Source organism: Mustela nigripes, chromosome 12 (genome assembly GCF_022355385.1).
Source record: "Mustela nigripes isolate SB6536 chromosome 12, MUSNIG.SB6536, whole genome shotgun sequence".
NCBI classification, from domain to species: domain Eukaryota; kingdom Metazoa; phylum Chordata; class Mammalia; order Carnivora; family Mustelidae; genus Mustela; species Mustela nigripes.
The window spans coordinates 110,702,035-110,720,430 of record NC_081568.1 but is presented as its reverse complement, the minus strand read 5'-3'; the positions used below and the strand labels follow the sequence as shown (position 1 = coordinate 110,720,430).

The window sequence follows — 18,396 nt, the reverse complement described above, 5'->3', positions numbered from 1 at the left end:
TCTGCCAAGATCTTTGCGGAGGAAGATTCCAATTCTTAAAAATATAACTGATAAGACAAACCATAAGAGACTCTTAAGCTTACAAAACAAAGTGAGGGTTGGTGCAGGGGTGGGCCGGGAGAGAGCGTAGACATTGTGGAGGGTATATCCTATGGTGAGTGTGTGAAATGTGCAAGCCTGATGATTCACAGACCTGTACCCCTGGGGCAAATAATATATTTTATGTTAAAAAGCTGACCATAATTCAGCTTGTTACCTTTCAGAGTCTTATGCTGACATTCTGCTTAAGTGCTAAACCAATATCACTGATAATGAAGGCTGGCAAAAACCTACCTGCTGGGCACCACGTTCATTGCTGAGCGTTCGCAGTTCATCTGAATGAGCCACACAGATCTCATGCAGTGCCGCTAAATCACGAGACAGGTCAGTTCTAGAGTGCTCTGTAGTGTCCGGAAGTTCAGGTACATTCTTTAAGAGAATGATAAAACTGCATTTAGCAATACAAATTTTTATAGTCACTTCTGAAAAGATCCTAACTGCTTATAGTAAACTGAATTCTTAACATCATGTTCTCTTAAATTTAAAAGTCTAAGATGCTATGTAACATCAGTGGTACTTCTTTTTTTTTTTTTTTTTTTAAGATTTTATTTATTTATTTGACAGAGAGAGACCACAAGTAGGCAGAGAGGCAGGCAGAGAGAGAGAGGAGGAAGCAGGCTCCCTGCTGAGCACAGAGCCCGATGTGGGACTCGATCCCAGGACCCCGAGATCATGACCCAAGCCAAAGGCAGCGGCTTAACCCACTGAGCCACCCAGGCGCCCCACATCAGTGGTACTTCTGATAAAGGTCCTATGACCTCAATATTCACATCAAACGCAGGGTCCAATTTGCTTTACAAAACATGGCAGAATATCATACAGTATTACTGTTAATCTAAATAAGTGGGCTTCCTACATTCTTAAGAGTTTTGGGGTTTTTTTGATCTGGCACATACACCAAAAAACAACCATAAACACTGCAACTGCTAATCTGGATTAAATGCAAGCTAGACTTTCAATTCCTCCATTGACAACAGTTTCATTATTTAACTGTTATAGTTTGCCCAAATTTATCAGTATACATAAGTTTAGAGTTACACTACAGAAGTGTGAGGAGAACCTGTCAGGCTGATAATTATCTGTGGACTATGCCTAAAAACTTCGTACTTTATTAGCACTAAAGACCAGTATTATTTTGAGCCATAGAATAAAATTCAACATGGGCTCAGATGGCTGTTCTGAAAAAATCTACTGCTCTTCCTAACGGTGATAACTCAATTGCTGTACCTTCCTAAAAACTATTGTGTTCTGTAGCATGAACTGAAATATAGTTCATTCTTGTTAATTAACATTCAGTTATCCATTCATAAAGTGAATGAAGGATTACAGAGTTAAAAGACTATATAGTATTTGCCTTCAGAGAGCTTGCAGCCTCTCTAGAAGACCGAGATAAACCAACACAGATATGAAAGATAGGCAGATACTTAGGAAGCAGAGGAAAAGGTATTTGACTCAGATTTAGTGCTCATCAAAAAGCCCTTCTGAAAGTGAGTCTTGAAAGAAGAATCTGATTTATACAGGTAGTAAAGGAATACAAGAACATGGAGAAGGCAAGAAGCGTAGAAGAATACTGGGAATTCTAAGCAGTTTAAGACTACATTGTGAGGCATAACTAGGAAAGTGGTAAAAGAGCTGGACTATAGACAGCTGTGATTATGGAAAATAAATGAGAATCCTAACCATGAATCTGAAGAATCTAAAAACCTAGAGATACAGCATAAGTTAAAGCTCGGTAGCTTTAGATACTGGACAGTTTTCAGTCTTTAAACAATACTACAGTAAGAACTTTTCAATCGCTGACCCAACTGTGTTTTTTGGTAATGAGTATTTTTATCTCCTAAACTTCCCTGAGTTCATATATAAAAAACATAGACATTTAGCATTTGCCCTGTTACTTCTCAATTTTATGCTAATTATGGACCTATGTTACAAATAACTTCTTCCACCCTGGTTTTACCCTCAGGTAGCAAAGCAGGGGCCCTCAGGAACTGCTGGTTAGTTTCATTGAACACTGGCGGGGTGTTTTTAAAACTGGATCTGAATACATTATGGCAAAACATGGGCACTTCAGTCTCCAACCCTAGCATTGCCTAATGCCAAACATACTAAACTGATAACCTTTTGTTTTTATATATGAACTGAATTACGAACATATTTTATTTTTTAATCCATTATCTGTAAATCTGTAACAAGAAAATTCAACTTTACAGGGTCTTAGGAAATTTATTTATTTATTTATTTATTTGCCATTTCTATTAATCTTATAATCACAATTTATAAAGGTCCAAATAAGATATCAGTAGTCCCACTGAATGAAGTAGCATTCTAAATCCATGTATTTTATTCCTAGTAAAGCCCCCAAGAACACTCTCCAGTCCATTATTTAACCTGGTCAGATCTGGGTTATCTTGTTTCAAGTTCCATACACTAGCAGCTCAGTATAAGCAGCAACAGGGTATCACAATAAGGAGATGGAACAGCTAAAAGGATAGTGAAACACAAAACAGAAACTAAAAAATAGCACAAGAAGTACAAAACCATAACAGTGAGTTCTTGGTAGTAAACCATTTAGTTTAAGAATAAATGTTTATAATGATTTAAAAAAAGAAAAAAGCCTCTTTTTGTGTTAAGTGGAGCCCAGTGCAGGGCCTGAACTCAATAGCCTGAGATCAAGAGTAGGAGGCTTAAGCAACTGTCAGCCAGATGCCTGTTTTTGTTTTTTATTTTTAAGTTCTGGATAAAAATCTAAGCTGTTGATTAAATAAGTTAACAATTCTCAATATTAAGAGACCTAAGTATTAAATTTAGGTCTCGAGAAAGTATTTGAAAAATTATATACATACCCCAAGTTCATCCAGAAACATGATCATGCGATGTTTGTTACTTTTGATAAATGGATTGACACCTTCCATATAGGGCTCCTAAAAATAATAAAAACAAACACTAATCTATAACTACCACATATGTAGCAAGGATTCCTATAAATCTAATTATGTCCATCAACAGCAATAAATGTTCACAAGAATTAGTCATATAAATTTTCCTTCTAATGAAAACAAACAGCTATACTGAAGAACTGGAATATTCTCATGAAAGAGTAAGAAATTCTGCATGGAGATAAAAAAAAGAGCACCAACCCCAAGTGGTTGAAAATCCATGAATAACTTGCCCCCCCCCCCAAAAAATGTGGCTTATAACATACACAGTTGACTGATACATATTTTGTATGTTACATATATTCATGTATTATTACAATAGAGTACATAATACACATATATTTATATACATATATATGCATATATAATATATATATGTATTACATATATTCATGTATTATTACAATAGAGTAAGCTAGAGAAAAGGAAATATTAAAACCATAAGAGAAAATATATTTACAGTACTGTAAAAACCATGAGTAAGTGGACCCGTGCAGTTTGAACCTGTGCATCAAGGGTCAGCTGTTACTCATTCAAAAATAATTACTGAGAAACTTATTTGCCACCTACCAAGATAAACATGGGTCCAGACCAGAGGTTAGACTCTAGCAGAGAATGTAAGTAATTAAAATACAGTGTGCTAAAGACTGCAATAGGAATACATCAACCTGCCTCACTATTCAGATAAATTCTAAAGCTAAGCCTTACTGTAAACTGCTCTTCATACTAAAATATTAGGCCTATTTAAAAATGTGGTATGTTGTGGGGCGCCTGGGTGGCTCAGTGGGTTAAAGCCTCTGCCTTCAGCTCAGGTCATGATCCCAGGGCCGTGGGACTGAGCCCTGCGCCTAGCTCTCTGATCAGCGGGGAGCCTGCTTCCTTCCTCTCTCTGCCTACTTGTGATATCTGTCAAATAAATAAATAAAATACTTTTAAAAAAAGAAATAAAAATTTTTAAAATGAAAATAAAAATAAAAATGTGGTATGTTGTAAAACAGAAAATGTTTAGTGTTAACACAAGCTCTTTTAAAGTCAATAAATAAAAGATGATAAAGACCTCATCAGTCTATCCCAAAGTAACAGACACGAAAAATCAAAGTAACATGCCTAGCAGTTTGGCAAAAATTAAACAGAGTAATATTCATTGAGTTTTGGCAAGGCTCTGGGAATCAAAAAGTCTGACTTAGGAGTTTACTTCCAAAACTAGTTTAAGGAAATAAGTGGACATTTTTGAAAGGATATATGGATACTTGTTATAGCAGTATTTGTAATAGTGGTAGGTTGGCAGCCATCTAAATGTTGAGGAGAAGAGTACTTAACAGCTACATGATGACATAACAACACTTGTTAAGAACAGTAAAATAGTTACTTTTCCAGGCAAGAAGTTTGTTCAATATTGAAAAAATCAGGCAACACAGTATGATCACTACTAGAATATTAACAATCCTTATCATTAGGTAGTGGGATCACATATGGGTGTTTTAAGAACTTGTCCAAGTTATTTGCAGTAAATATTTACGGTGAAATAAATAATAAAATGGGCTTGAGTACATTTAAAAATATTAATTTTTATATTTAAGAGTAGGAGAGTTTGAGTATATTGGAAAAAGAAAGTATAGTTTTCTGTACTGGCTAAACAGTGGTTTTAAAAATTTCATTATTAAAATGTAAAATCTAAAAATATTTTTAAAAGACAGACATACCAACAAAAATATAACTATGAAACAGCCACTACTGATAACTTTATATTCTATGGTTTTATCATCTCAAGGTTTCCTTTGTAAATGACATTTTAAAGTATCAAAATGTTTTTACCTTAGCTCCAAATTCCACAAGATTTGCTAAATTCTGCACAGATTTAGCCACTAATATCAGTGTTCTTGCCGCAATAGGAGATGGGGAATCTGTAAGAGAGAATTGGGCACAGGTAATGATACCGACTCCAAAGGCATTTTCAGATAAAGCCGTATAAAGTTAGCACTTTAATATTTCTTTACTGCAAAAATACTGACATTCTTGGAAATGGTATGACCTGTGTAATTCAAGAAAACTTGAGTTAAAGGGGGGAAAGTTAAATACACTTATCAACACTTCTAGTTTGTGAAAAGGGTGCTGCTGCAAGACTCAGCAATTCTCAACTGGTTGATATTTCACAATGCTTTAAGCTTTATCACTAAAATGACTGTCACTCCACACACCTGCTTCGTGACAGTTCACAAAGCTAATTTCATCCCCTCAGGTTAGCAATTTGCAATCTGAGCAATTTCCTACTCCCAACCTCCAATGACTACAAAAATCACTTTGAAGCTCAATAACAAAGATAAAGTCTGGGATTTCTGCCCTTATATTGAGGGAAAATCAATTTAATAAACTTAGAATATTATAGAATAAACTATAATAAAAGACTGGTCAGGAAACATTTCCCTATAGAATATGCATAGTAGGGTGTAAATGAAAACCATATGCAATTATGCTATTACATAGAAGCCTTAAAAAAGAATTATTTAACATATATTTATTATAATTATTTAACATATAAGCCTTAAAAAAGAATTAAAAAAGAATTATTTAACAGTAAAACTGTGTAAGTATTTCTATCTGACTGCCTCATTTTAGACTGTACTCTGTGTATCTTAAGCTGCTGAACTGTAAATGAGTACGGCCTAGTGGTTCAGAGGCCAACATTGAGATAAACCAATCTCTCCAGAATTCTGAACCCTTAATTCTTAATAGAACCAAAGATCTAACCATTTTGGTAGCTTTAGAAGATAATGACAGAGATGTGGTAAATATAAATACAATAAAGTAAAACTTAAGATTTAGTCCAAAGTATTTTTAAATACAACTTTAAGCTTCTAATTATTAAAGGAAAAATGGTTCCAGTTCCTTCTGTTAATAATGGCTCATTATTGGGGCTCCTGGGTGGCTCAGTGGGTTAAGCCTCTGCCTTCGGCTCAGGTCATGATCTCAGGGTCCTGGGATCGAGCCCCGCGTCGGGCTCTCTGCTCAGCAGGGAGCCTGCTTCCTCCTCTCTCTCTGCCTGCCTTTCTGCCCACTTGTGATCTCTGTCTGTCCAATAAATAAATAAAATCTTTAAAAATAAATAAATAAATAATGGCTCATTATTGCATTTGTAGTCACAAATATCACTGTTCTCCTTTCTTTAAAAGATGCCTATGACACCTAAAAGTCCTTGCATGATGGATAGATATATGGGCATCAAGTAAAACTAAATCTGGTTTGTTGGGAGTTTAAACTGGCCAATTAACATTATCCAACTGGTAACAAACCTCTCCATCACTAAAGGGCCACAGTCAAGGTATTCACAGAGCACTACTGCAACTGTAGTTACCATTTTAATTTGGTCTTAAAATAACAACTTGCAGTCGTAGTGATAGGGTCTAGCATGGGCTAAAAGCACACAGAAACTCTTGCCAAGTGAAACAAACAGGTTGTACATTGGAAGAAGTCATCACAGTGAGAGTCTGAGACACAGGTAGGGATTGGGGAAGAGTGATACTTGTCTGTAATCATGCCATGTCAGGCTTCAGATACTAGATGGAAAGAAAAGAAGCAAAATAGAGAAGGTAAAAAAGTAGGGAAAAGGAAAGAAGAAAAGGGTGCTCTGTTTTATAACAAGTCTTAGAACTGGGTAATAAAAAAACACATGTAAAAGAAAAAATGAATAACCTTACCAAATATCAAATTTTACTCTAATTTTTTAATTCCAAAATTTTATCAAAAGCTGATTACCTGAGATGATATTAAACATCCGTGGATTCAGGATGGCAGGACAGATAAGTCGAAGAAAAACAAAACCACTGAATGGGAGGGAAATTTTTTTTTTTAGAAAACTACTATATAGGTTACATAAAAATAATAAACAAAAATATTAATACTTGTAGAACCATGAACTTTGAACTGATGTTAAGAAGCCCAAATTCTGCAATTTTCAGTTTATCTTGGGAAGATTTAAGTTGTATCTGTAACATTTATGGTCTTGGCAACTCTTTATTTATTCCAATATACTTACTTTGAGGAAGCAGTGGCATTATAACACTAAGAATTTCTGAAATACTTCAGGAGTATTAAACAACCTTTTTAGAGACACACAGGATTGTGTGGTCCTAAAGTTGCATTCTCTCATTTCTTTCTTTCCTTATTTAAATTGAGTAACGCAATAATATCTGTTATAAATCTAGTTGATTAAACTGATTTTGCTGATGAATCCTAAAAATAAGAATCCATCTTGCTGGAGAAAAGTGGCTTCTTGATAAATGAAAATGTACACAACTGAATGCTATAAAGCTATTATGGCAATAAAGAAAAAGACCCTCAGCATTTACTTTCTAACCTAATGACAGTTTACTACTTTTTGGACTCTTAGAAAATGATTGTAACTTCACAGATAGCATTTACTGCAATTATAATGCACAGTTATCAGCTCTTTAAATATCTCTTAAATGAATTTCTGAAGAATCTTGCATAAGTTTTGCTTGAAAACATTTTGCTACGTGTTTGAATCTGAACTATAACCTACCGGCATTTAATCATGAAAGAATTTCAGTGTGCAAATCTTCTTTCTGTTAATTTGTAGAAGTGATTTTAAATGTAAAAAGGATACTAGGTGCCTACACATATGTTTAAAAGCTCACTAGTAGGGACAGAAATCATCACTTTGGGCATAAATGCCCCCTAAAAACCATGTAGTGTCAGACAATTAACACAGCAGAAATTCCGGCTGTATTTGCTTAACAGTTAAACTCATTTGAAACAGAGTGTATGAGGCTTTAATTGACATCACACACAAAACTATGCTGAAACTTACACTGCTAATTCTAATTCCTCTCGATCACAACTAAGGCGAAGAAATACAGAATCTACAATTCTTTAATACTTATGTCTCATCATTACTAACCAAGAGAAATTTTATCTACAAAAAGAGTAGAAGCCTCTTTACCAAACTCAGGTTGTGGGCACAACTGACACACATTTTTCACAACTTACTGTATGATATTAGTGTCTTCAATGGTTGTTTTAATGGGATATAACATGACTGGTAGTGTGCATTCTACATAAAATATTATTAGCAGAATGCTATATTCTCTGATGCTTTTGCATTTAACTTCCAGTTGTCTTCAGTGGGGGGTGTACTTAATGAAGCCTACAGTAGTGTTAGCGATCTGACTGGATCTTAGAAGGCTGGCCTTTAGTTCTACCTTAACACAACCTTTCTATATAACCTTAAGTGAACAATTTCAACCTCTACAGCTCTGCTCCCTCATTGGAAAAATAAGTTAGAGTAGTGATAACGAAGTCCTCCTGTATACAGGTTACAGCATTCTGTGACTTGCCAAAGCAATTTCTCCTAACTACTGCACAACAAGCATACCGAAACACAGCTTCAGAACTGGAGGCTCTGGCTGAAGATTAGCCCGGAGTCCCAGACTGCTACTAACCCATCAGTCCATTATTCCTCTTCCTCCTTAGCGCCACAATCCTCCCTGCCGTCCCCACCTTCCCTCTTCTTTATCTGTATGTATATGCAAGTATGCATGTAGGTAATGCACTGTGTATATGATGTACTATATAAAGTTACTTACAGATGTTACTGCTTATATAACTTTTTTAACCCCATTTTTTCAATGACATAAAAACTCCCATAGTTAACTGATTATACATGAGTGATCAGGTTTTTAGAAAATGCACAAGGTAGCTAAATACCTCTCAATAACTTTCAAAAAAAATCCAGTACAGTTAAAGTTCAGTAGCCATCTGAACTCAGAAAATATTCAACAGGGTTCTGACATAAAAGAAAAAAGTCTTGAATTATATACTGTTATTCTTCAAATTTTCAGTTACCCGCTTAACTATCAGTGCACGCCATCCACAATGACTTAACAGATGGATTGATGAACCTTACCTAACAACTCTTGTTCTCATGGTGGTATTTGTAGGCCATTTGTGCTGGACAGACTTCTGTAAACAGCCATAAATATATCTCAGTGTCCTGCCAAAACAACACAGTCATCTCAATATATAAAGCAAGGGAAAAAGTGCTTATCTCATTGCATCCAAAAGCTTAATTTGCCAAATACATTTCTTAATGTGACTGGCCCTTACCCTCAAAACAGTACTCTGCTACAAGTAGTGCAGGACATATGTGGTAAAGGGATAAGGAAAACAAATAGTATTCATCATCAATTCATTTAGTCAATTCTTTACATTTACTTTGGAAGAAATCTTACCATTTTTACAATGCTTCTGTATTAATGAAAAGAAAGAAAAAAGTACTGGAATGACAATACAAAGGAAATACTAAGTTCAGATTCCTGGAGATGGATTTTAACTTATGATAACTTCTACCTGAGTGAGTTCACTTATACTAAAAGCTGTTAAGCAGGTACTGACTGGCTGTTGTACTTTAAGGTGCAGCCACTGTGGAAAAGCATATGGAGTTTCCTCAAGAAGTTAAAAATCGAACTGTCCTATGATCCAATTTGAGGGGTAAATAATCCAGTAATTATTTACCCCTCGAAATACAAAAACACAAATTCAAAGGGATATACACACCCCTATGTTTATAGCAGCATATTTACAATAACCAAAGGATAGAAGCAGCCCAACTGTCCAACAGTAGATGAAGGAATACAGAAAATGTGGTAAATATATACACACAATGGAATATTTTTCAGCCTCTTAACTACAGAGAACAAACTGATGGTTACCAAAAGGAGAGTGAGCGGAAGGATTGGGGAAATAGGCGATGGGGATGAGGGAGGGCACTTGTTGTAACAAGCACTGGGTGGTGTATGGAAGTGCTGAATCACTACATCGTACACCGGAAACTAATGTAACAGTCTATGTTAACTATACTCAAATTAAAACAAAAACACATAAAAAAAGACCAAGATATTTATGATCTCAAAAGTCTCTATTCATTACCCAAGTTACCGTATAAACCAGACATGTTAGTCTGTGTAAAAACATACTTTTGTTTTTATTATAATGTAAATATTATACTACTGCAGTTTCCTCAATTTACTCTTGCCTTAAACAAAATTCACCTTGGAAGATTGAAAAACTCTTTTGCAGAGTATAAAAACATTCGTTAGGAGAGTGGAAAAGCTTATCCATTTTAGAAATACAAATTTTTCAAAATGCAGATACACAGTTTCTTGTCAAATTAAAATTTCATCACTTACGGTGGAAGTATTTCTGAAGCCATGAATATTTTCTCCACAAGCTCTGAAAGTATGTTCAATAGGTGTGCTAAATTAGTGTTCACATCTTCATTTTTTTCTAACTTTGATGGACTTAACTAAGAGAAGGAATAAATTAATATAAATGCATCTTGACAATGATAAATGCAAATGAATCAAGGTAATCAAACCACTGTTTTCAAGGTTCTGTTTTTCCATGTTTCAATCTGTTTTAGTCTTGGGGGGGTAGATAGAAATGGGAATTTTTAAGTAGTTTGCTATATAGAACTCATTTACCATTAATTTCCAATTATTCAACTGTACAATAAGCAGTGATTATTCAGCACATTTTATTTGCTCTGAGATTAATAGGGGTGTTAAAGTTCTCTTTTATTCATTTACTACGCTTTACCATAGATTTTTACAGTCACAAAAATGGATTAGACTTTATTTTTAAAATAGTATTCTCTAAACGAGAAGACTAAAACCCAGCTTTGGTGATCACATATACACAAATATACTAGGAGTATTTAAATGAGAATAATGATCACCATCTATTGTAAAATCAATCTCTAGTTGTATTTATTTGAGAAAAAAAAATACTGATTAAAATAGAAAGGCTTTTCTGAATGCCATAGACAGAATAATGAACCTTTCTCAAAATTTTGCCAGTAACCCTTGGAATTTTAAGAAATCTGATCTAGAATCAGTGGAGTAGATTCATCTGTCTAAGTCCTAATACCCTAACCTGATCTAGTGATTACAGCTCACTGCACACTTGCTCAATTTCTGATATTACCTGCATTACCCCGGTTTTCAACACTAAATCCTCAATTTCTTTCCTTTAGGTTAATTAGTAAAAACGGACATCTGTAGTGCAAAATTAACATTTGACAGCTCCCAGTGTACATTATCAAAAGCAATTCTTTGTTTTATTTTGTATCAGATTGAAAAAATGTGTTTAATATCTTCCTTCTGTAGTTGTTCTACCTTCAAAATGAGAAAAGAGCCATGTGAGATTCCACTCTTTCTCTTAATGGTTTACTATGAATTTACACTGAAACCTTAATAATCTAAAGGGTTTTTCTATTTGCTTTTGAATGCATTTGTTGTACTTCTTTACCAAAACCTGCAAGGATACCCCCTGGCTGTTATTAGGAAGTGCTTCATAGACCTTACCTGGATTATACGACTTAAGTCTCTAGCAAAAACTTCAATTTATGTTACATATGCCTTCTGAAAGCAGCATACACTGTATTATTAGTATAGCAGGTAAATGAGAAAGTAATTTCTGGTGCAATCTGAGTTTTTTAATTTCAAAGTACATTTTTAATTTTTTTTTTTAAAGTCTACGCCAACATTTTTTTAAACGTATTACAGAACATGTAAATGCCCTGATGAGTAATTTTAGAAAGCTAATGTATTTTCCTTATAATGTCATTAGCTATAAAGCATCACCTATTAAAATATGTTCTTTGCTGAAATACTTAAAACATGAAGTTCGTACCTCGCAAGACTGCTTGCTTTCCATTATCTTTAAAATAGAGTCTTTCAAAGCATGATGAACAAACTGTGTAGCAGTGGCTTTCATATACTGCTCCATCAAGGTGCTTGCAAGTGTTGTGGCTCGAAATAGAGTAGTGGCTTCATCTACATAAATATTTATATTAAAAGATTATTCATACAAAAGATTGCACTAATGTGAAACCAGATTAGAAATAAAGTGAATTCATTTTTCCCCTCAACCATCACAGCCATTTAAGTATGCTTATTTGCATGCAGCACTGAAGTACTGATTACAATGACATCCTATATTTCTATAAACTTAACCCTTCAAAGGACTTTATTCATTAAATCAGCAGGAGGTGCTGACACTGGCATATTCATAAGAAAAAACAAATGGTTATATGACTTGTTAAGACCACAGAGCCAAGGAGTGATTAAAATAAGATCAGAATTCAGCTTTGTTATCCAATGAGCCCACACTTTGGAAATTCTGAGTTCTCTCCAAATAAGAATATAATGTAGTGGTATAAATAATTAGAATTATGATGGAGATCACTCTATAATGTATAAAAATACCAAATCACTATGATATATACCTGAAACTAATAGGATATTGTATGCCAATTATACTTCCAATTTTTTTAAATGCAGAAAATGGAAAGAAAAAACCCACAAAATCCCAGTATAAATTATTACCTTAAAAAATGGCTATTAATGACCTAAAAAACACAAATATTGCCCAAAAAAGACAATCCCAATGTAACATCTTGACTATCACTTTATCTTTCCTGACAAATAGATGTCTTTTACATTTTCTATGATTAGGAGGAAATAGTTTTAGCTTTTATAGTTTACTGGGAAACCTAAAAGCAAGCACTATTATTAAGCCAAAATGCTAGCCAGAAAGGGGTTAAGTGTGACAAACTTTTAAGCTGTTACAAAGCACTGTGTGTCCAACTCCATTGCCTGGGGACTACCTATCTATAGAAGCTAGAAATAAAATGCGGCTGTCACCCAACTTTTGTGCAGTGAATTAGTAAGTAAAATATAAGTGAGAGAGAATATGGTCGGTACACCAAACTATTCTTAATGATCAAGCACCATGAGCCATTAATAAGGATAAAGAGGTCGTTTTCTTATGGCTTCTAATGGAATAATTTACCATGACGGAAACTGCCAAATGTTAGTCAGCACAAGGATCAGAACTGACATTCCAACTTTAATTTTTAATGAAGGAAAAATAGGGTAACTTATTTTGCGAAATGATTTTTTTTTTAAGTATCACACCAAGACATCCATACTTTACCTTCCATGCTTATTTCTCTGTCATTTAGTGTACATAACAACAACGATTCAAGCTTTTCATGAAGAAAAATCCTTAGTAGGATGCTAGCCAGTAGTGTTCGGTCCTGTCCACACACATGTGATAAAGCATAGACTACATGAAGCTCCTTTAGCAGTATAAGCTAAAAATGATATCAAGAAAGATTATTGAAAGTACACAGCATTAAACATGCTCAATGAGATTAACAGGAATTCTCTTATTTTCTTCTATTTAGAAATATGTTCTATAGAATACATTTATTAAAAACAGGACGAGTTTATAGCCTACATATTTACAGACTCTTAAGACCAACATCATACTACCGCAAGGCTTTTCAACCTTTATGCCCATCACTGGTGCACTAAGCTATGACATTACTATGTTTAACTTAATGTATCTTTTTGTTTAAATGTTTAATGTTAATTCCATCTAAAATAATTAGATTGAGAAATAACTTAATACCTCTTTAAATTCACTGTACTCTTCTTCTGGCATGATTTTTTCCATAGAATATCGTGCTCGGACACGCAGGGATCCTGGTTCAATACCTTTTAATGGTATATGGGAGCTGAGCAAAAACCATTCATCTGTGGCATGCCCTTTCTGTAACCGGCTCAACTGGCAGCGCATAAATACTTTGATAGAAAAACATCAAATGATTACTGTCTGAAAAGAGGACACTGTAATTCATCATACCAGTAAATTTTCCTGACATTTTGTCTTCTCTGTAGTGTTAAATGCTTTTAAGGTGTTTTCAGTAGGAACACATCCTCAATACTTACTTCATTCATTTACTCAATGCCTATTTTGCACCAGACTATGGTAGGCAGGGACACGGGATACAGACAAGATTAAGACATGATCTCTGACTTGCATGGAGGTCACAGTAAGGCAAGAAATCAATCATGGTACAGTGTGGTAAGCGTCATTACCAGTGGTTCCTACTACTCAAGTATAGAGAAATAATATGTAATTCAGCTGGTGGAAAAATCCAATCCAAACAAGTAAACCTTAAGCTGACATTTAACAGGATATGGAGGTGTAGCTAGGTAGAAAGGCAGAGAAAAAGAAAAAGAGCACCGTCCCAGTAGAAGGTATGGTGGGCAGTTTTAAAATCCATGGACTGCTTAAAAGCTCTAAGCAAGCTGCTCTATCTAGAGAGGATATACCAAAGACACACTAGGAGAGCCGCAGGGTGCAGGAGGAAGGGATCAGAACAGGGCCTTTCTTCTGTGTTTACTACAGGTTTGGATTTTATCTTCAAAGTAATGGGGAACCACTAAAATAAAAATTGCGCATTTAAATAGTACAGAAATGACAGAATAAATATTTTGTAGAGGAAAATTCAGGCTCTGAATTCCTGTTAATGCTGATCACTTCTTTCCCTAAGCCTGACTTTTAAGACGGTATTAACCTAATTAACTCTGATATGAACTGTTAAATCCCACTGCCACCTGTCAGCAACAGGCTGGGAGAAGGTATGCCACTGTGGAAAAAGAATGGAAAAGGTTCACCAGAAAGGAATAAACAGTGGACTAATTAAAAAAAAAAAAAAAAAAAAAAGTACTTTTCCCCACTTACATAAAACTGTATGAAAACAGGAAAAACCTAGAAAGTACAAAGAAGGGATAGTGGAAGCACCACAGAAAGATGGCCACTCTTACTGTTCTCTTGTTCCTGTCCACTGGGGAAGGAAGAAGAGATGAAAGATAATTTAATATCAAGGGCTTAAGTTTACAGTATGCACAATTTAGCCATTTTGATCTTTTTTTCTTATTAGAGAAACTCTTCCTCAACAATCAAAACTTTTAGAAGTACAAAAAAAACTATGTCAAATAATACTACTGGCACTTTTAGACTAGATTTCATTATGAATTTTAAAAAGTATATAAAACATGTTTTACTACAGAGAGAAATTTCTGTATCAACTTACAGATATCAGGATCTTTGCTCTTCTTTGTTTTATTACTAAGAGTTATCTCAAATCTATTGATGTCAGGAGGAAGATCACTAGAGGAGCAAAAAGAAAAAGTATTAACAAAATATCCTGGCATCAAATTCTAATTCTTTTACTTCTAGTTATCAAATAAGTCCCTTATTTCTCCTATTAATATGCATGCTGGATTCAAATGTGTTATTAGTTGGAATACAGGAATGCAGACAAGCAAATCATACTTTTCCCACCATCTTTAACCTCCTCAAGTAAATCCTGGGAACTACTGTGAACATTTTGTATGTGTGTCTTGGTAAATGCTTTTGAACGTGTCAGTAACACTTATTCCTATTAATGACTAAGTGAAAAACCAAGGACATAGCACTTCACTAATAAAAGCAGGGGAAAAAAATGTAAGTACTACTAAAATGCCTGGATCTGGCACCTTGTTCTGGTAGTTCAGAGACAGAAACCAAAAAACAAAAACAGAGAAAATGCAATAGGGTAAAAGAAAAAGATTTAATGTAGTGATGAAATAAGACTTACTCAAAGACAAACTCTTCTGACCATACAGGGTTTTGCCCTTCCCTTGCATGAGTTTTTGCTACCTGGACACTATTCAGGTAGATGTTACAATATGGATTAGTAAAATGTTTTACAGGGAGTTTATGGGCTTCTTCAATGTGTAAAACAAGACTGCTGACCTAAAGAAAACACAGAAATTGTTAACCAGATTTAAGAATTATGCATTAGGTTTCAAAAGCAATTACTATTTAAGAAATAAAACCCCAAAACTGATTTATTTTTCCCCTTTCTTTAGACATTACGACCTATAATTATATTTTCCTTTTTATATGATGTATAAAATACAACATTCAAGCATTTAAAATAATTCTTAAATCTCCAATTATATTCTCATAGCAATTTAATGAAACATACCTTTCTACTAAAAAACAGTTCAGAGAAAATGGAAATAGGGGATTTTTTTTATTTTAGCATAAGTAAAAAACTGTCACCACCCAAATCAAAACCCGGTAGGTTAAATATATAAAGCTCATCTGGAAGATTTATCTATAAACTTCCACAGCTAGAAAGTATTTTTACAGCACTGATTCTGCCTTCTCCTTTTACATAAAAAGATACAAATCCAAAGAAGCTAAGTTATTTTTGTCAGTTCTGATGCCAAAACTTAGAGCATTCACTGTCTATATCAGGTTCTCTTTCCCTCTTGCTACATACTACTTGAATGGCGTAGGACAATTCGGCCTCTCTGAGCCTCAACTTCTCAGATATAAAATTAGGATAAATTCTATACTGCACGTTATTATAAAGACTCAAAATAATACAGTAAAAGCACATAGGAGAGTACCTGCAAAAGGGCTTAAGAGATGTTAGCTATGACTTTATTATATCATTTTTTATTCTATTGTCTTACAGCTAAAAATAACTTCATAGCAAAAGTTTCACACAAGACACAATCTGCAAAAAAACAGTCTGATTTTTTTTTTAAAGATTTTATTTATTTATTTGACAGAGAGAGATCACAAGTAGGCAGAGAGGCAGACAGAGAGAGAGGAAGAAGCAGGCTCCCTGCTGAGCAGAGAGCCCGATGCGGGACTCGATCCCAGGACCCTGAGATCATGACAGTCTGATTTGTCATAGCTTACAAAATGTTAAAATATGATTTGAGAATACAACTATGTGTATAATTAAAATGTCCTTGGGGAAAGGCTTAGATTTTTGGTTACAGGAAATATAATTTATACTCATTTAAATATTAACCATTTATTGACTTGCAATAGAACACTGTATTAAGTTCACAAAGCTTGTTGGAAACTTCCATTAATAAAGAATCACTTTGGTCAATAAATACTGTACTAAATTTTCCTCAATACTCCAAGAATACAAAAATTACTTAACTTTTCCAGCTATCTAGGGATAACAATACAGGAAAAAAAAAAAAAAAGCAAAGATACGCAGGGTATGGAGTTGACTTTACATACCTAGAAAGAAAGAAAAAGTCCAACTTAACTCTCTATAAAATCAGCATGTATGACATGTTATGGTTCAAATAAGATGCTACCTAACAGATACATAATAGACTTGACTTCAGAGCAATTTGGATTAATACTTAAATTCAGATGATCTTTTCAATAATTATCTTTAGTTGCACTTTTTTGATATAAGCCAAAATGATTCTTTCAAGAAAAAAATGAATCAAAGTGCCTAACAAAATGGTTGTTGGTTTGGTATTGCTATTTTAAGTAGAAGAAAAGAATCCTTGGTATGGAATCCAAAGATGGCATTATGGACTAACTACCTGGCAAGTAGATAAGGAACATTTCTTTTTCATAAATATTTCTCCTGCTGTTGAACCAAGTGGAAGCACAGCTTTAAAATGCCTGAAAAGATAAACTTAACTCAGAAGTGTCATTCCTTATGTTCCACATATAAATGAAACCATATGATAATTGTCTTTCTCTGCTTGACTTATGTCACTTAGCATAATCCCCTCCAGTTCCATTCACATCGATACAAATGGTGGTATTCATACTTTCAGATGGCTGAGTAATAAATAGTCCACTGAATATATGTACAAAAACTAATGATGTACTCTATGTTGGCCAACTGAACATAATATAAATAAACAGATGGATGGATGTATGGATTTGGGGGGAGGCGGTGCTCAGAAGGGTTTGAAATGTAGCCCAAACCAGTTCTGACAGAAATAAAGAGCAAAGTTATAAAGAGAAACGTGCCAACATCAAAGAAAATTAAGTTTTCACCTGACGCAAGCGTTTATTAGATGTCCCTGGACTACTTTTCCGTAAATTGCAAAATGCCTGCAGACCTTTCATCCAGTCCTACAAAAAATAACAGCACGTCAAAGAAATATACAATAGTTTATTCAGTTTCCACTCATAAGGTTATTTCCCCCCCAAATTCAGCAGTTCTTTCCTTCTCCAGACTGCCATTTCTATACTCAGAGTATGCTGCTCTTTAAATTGGGGGTCCCAAAAAAATAAAACAATGACCAAAACAATTATAATCATCTTTGAAACTATTTCTGTTGAATCCCTAAATTAATGTTAAGTATGCCATAAGTGACCATTAATTAGCCAAAAAATAAAATCCACTGAAGTTATTAAACAGTTGTTATGTTTTGTGAAAAGAGGGCTGACAGCAAAACCAACTGATCATGTGATGACTACCTTGATGACAAGCATCTAATCTTACCTTAGACCACAACACAGGTAGAAATGTGTAAGGGGATCTGGGTTATTTATAAGCCTTTAAAACACAACATTAGATTCAAAGTAATTTTCAGGCTAATATTCAAATGTTTACCTAGTGGTCTGGAGAAAGGAGAGAACAATCTTAGGTTTATCAAAAATA

At 34.3% G+C, this 18,396-nt stretch overlaps 1 protein-coding gene across 1 annotated transcript in view; it reads right to left on the bottom strand.

The window, feature by feature from the left end:
• The window catches only part of RASA1 (RAS p21 protein activator 1), a 121,764-nt gene that overhangs the window by 1,984 nt on the left and 101,384 nt on the right, over nucleotides 1-18,396 (bottom strand). Inside the window, exons 13-24 of the mRNA XM_059418201.1 lie at nucleotides 17,787-17,864; nucleotides 15,547-15,704; nucleotides 15,001-15,077; nucleotides 13,530-13,702; nucleotides 13,050-13,209; nucleotides 11,745-11,887; nucleotides 10,241-10,356; nucleotides 8,959-9,045; nucleotides 6,789-6,856; nucleotides 4,851-4,939; nucleotides 2,943-3,020; nucleotides 334-468 (exon numbers count right to left, since the gene is read on the bottom strand). Coding sequence (XP_059274184.1) covers nucleotides 334-468; nucleotides 2,943-3,020; nucleotides 4,851-4,939; nucleotides 6,789-6,856; nucleotides 8,959-9,045; nucleotides 10,241-10,356; nucleotides 11,745-11,887; nucleotides 13,050-13,209; nucleotides 13,530-13,702; nucleotides 15,001-15,077; nucleotides 15,547-15,704; nucleotides 17,787-17,864 — 1,362 coding nt within the window. The remainder of the gene's footprint in view (nucleotides 1-333; nucleotides 469-2,942; nucleotides 3,021-4,850; nucleotides 4,940-6,788; nucleotides 6,857-8,958; nucleotides 9,046-10,240; nucleotides 10,357-11,744; nucleotides 11,888-13,049; nucleotides 13,210-13,529; nucleotides 13,703-15,000; nucleotides 15,078-15,546; nucleotides 15,705-17,786; nucleotides 17,865-18,396) is intronic.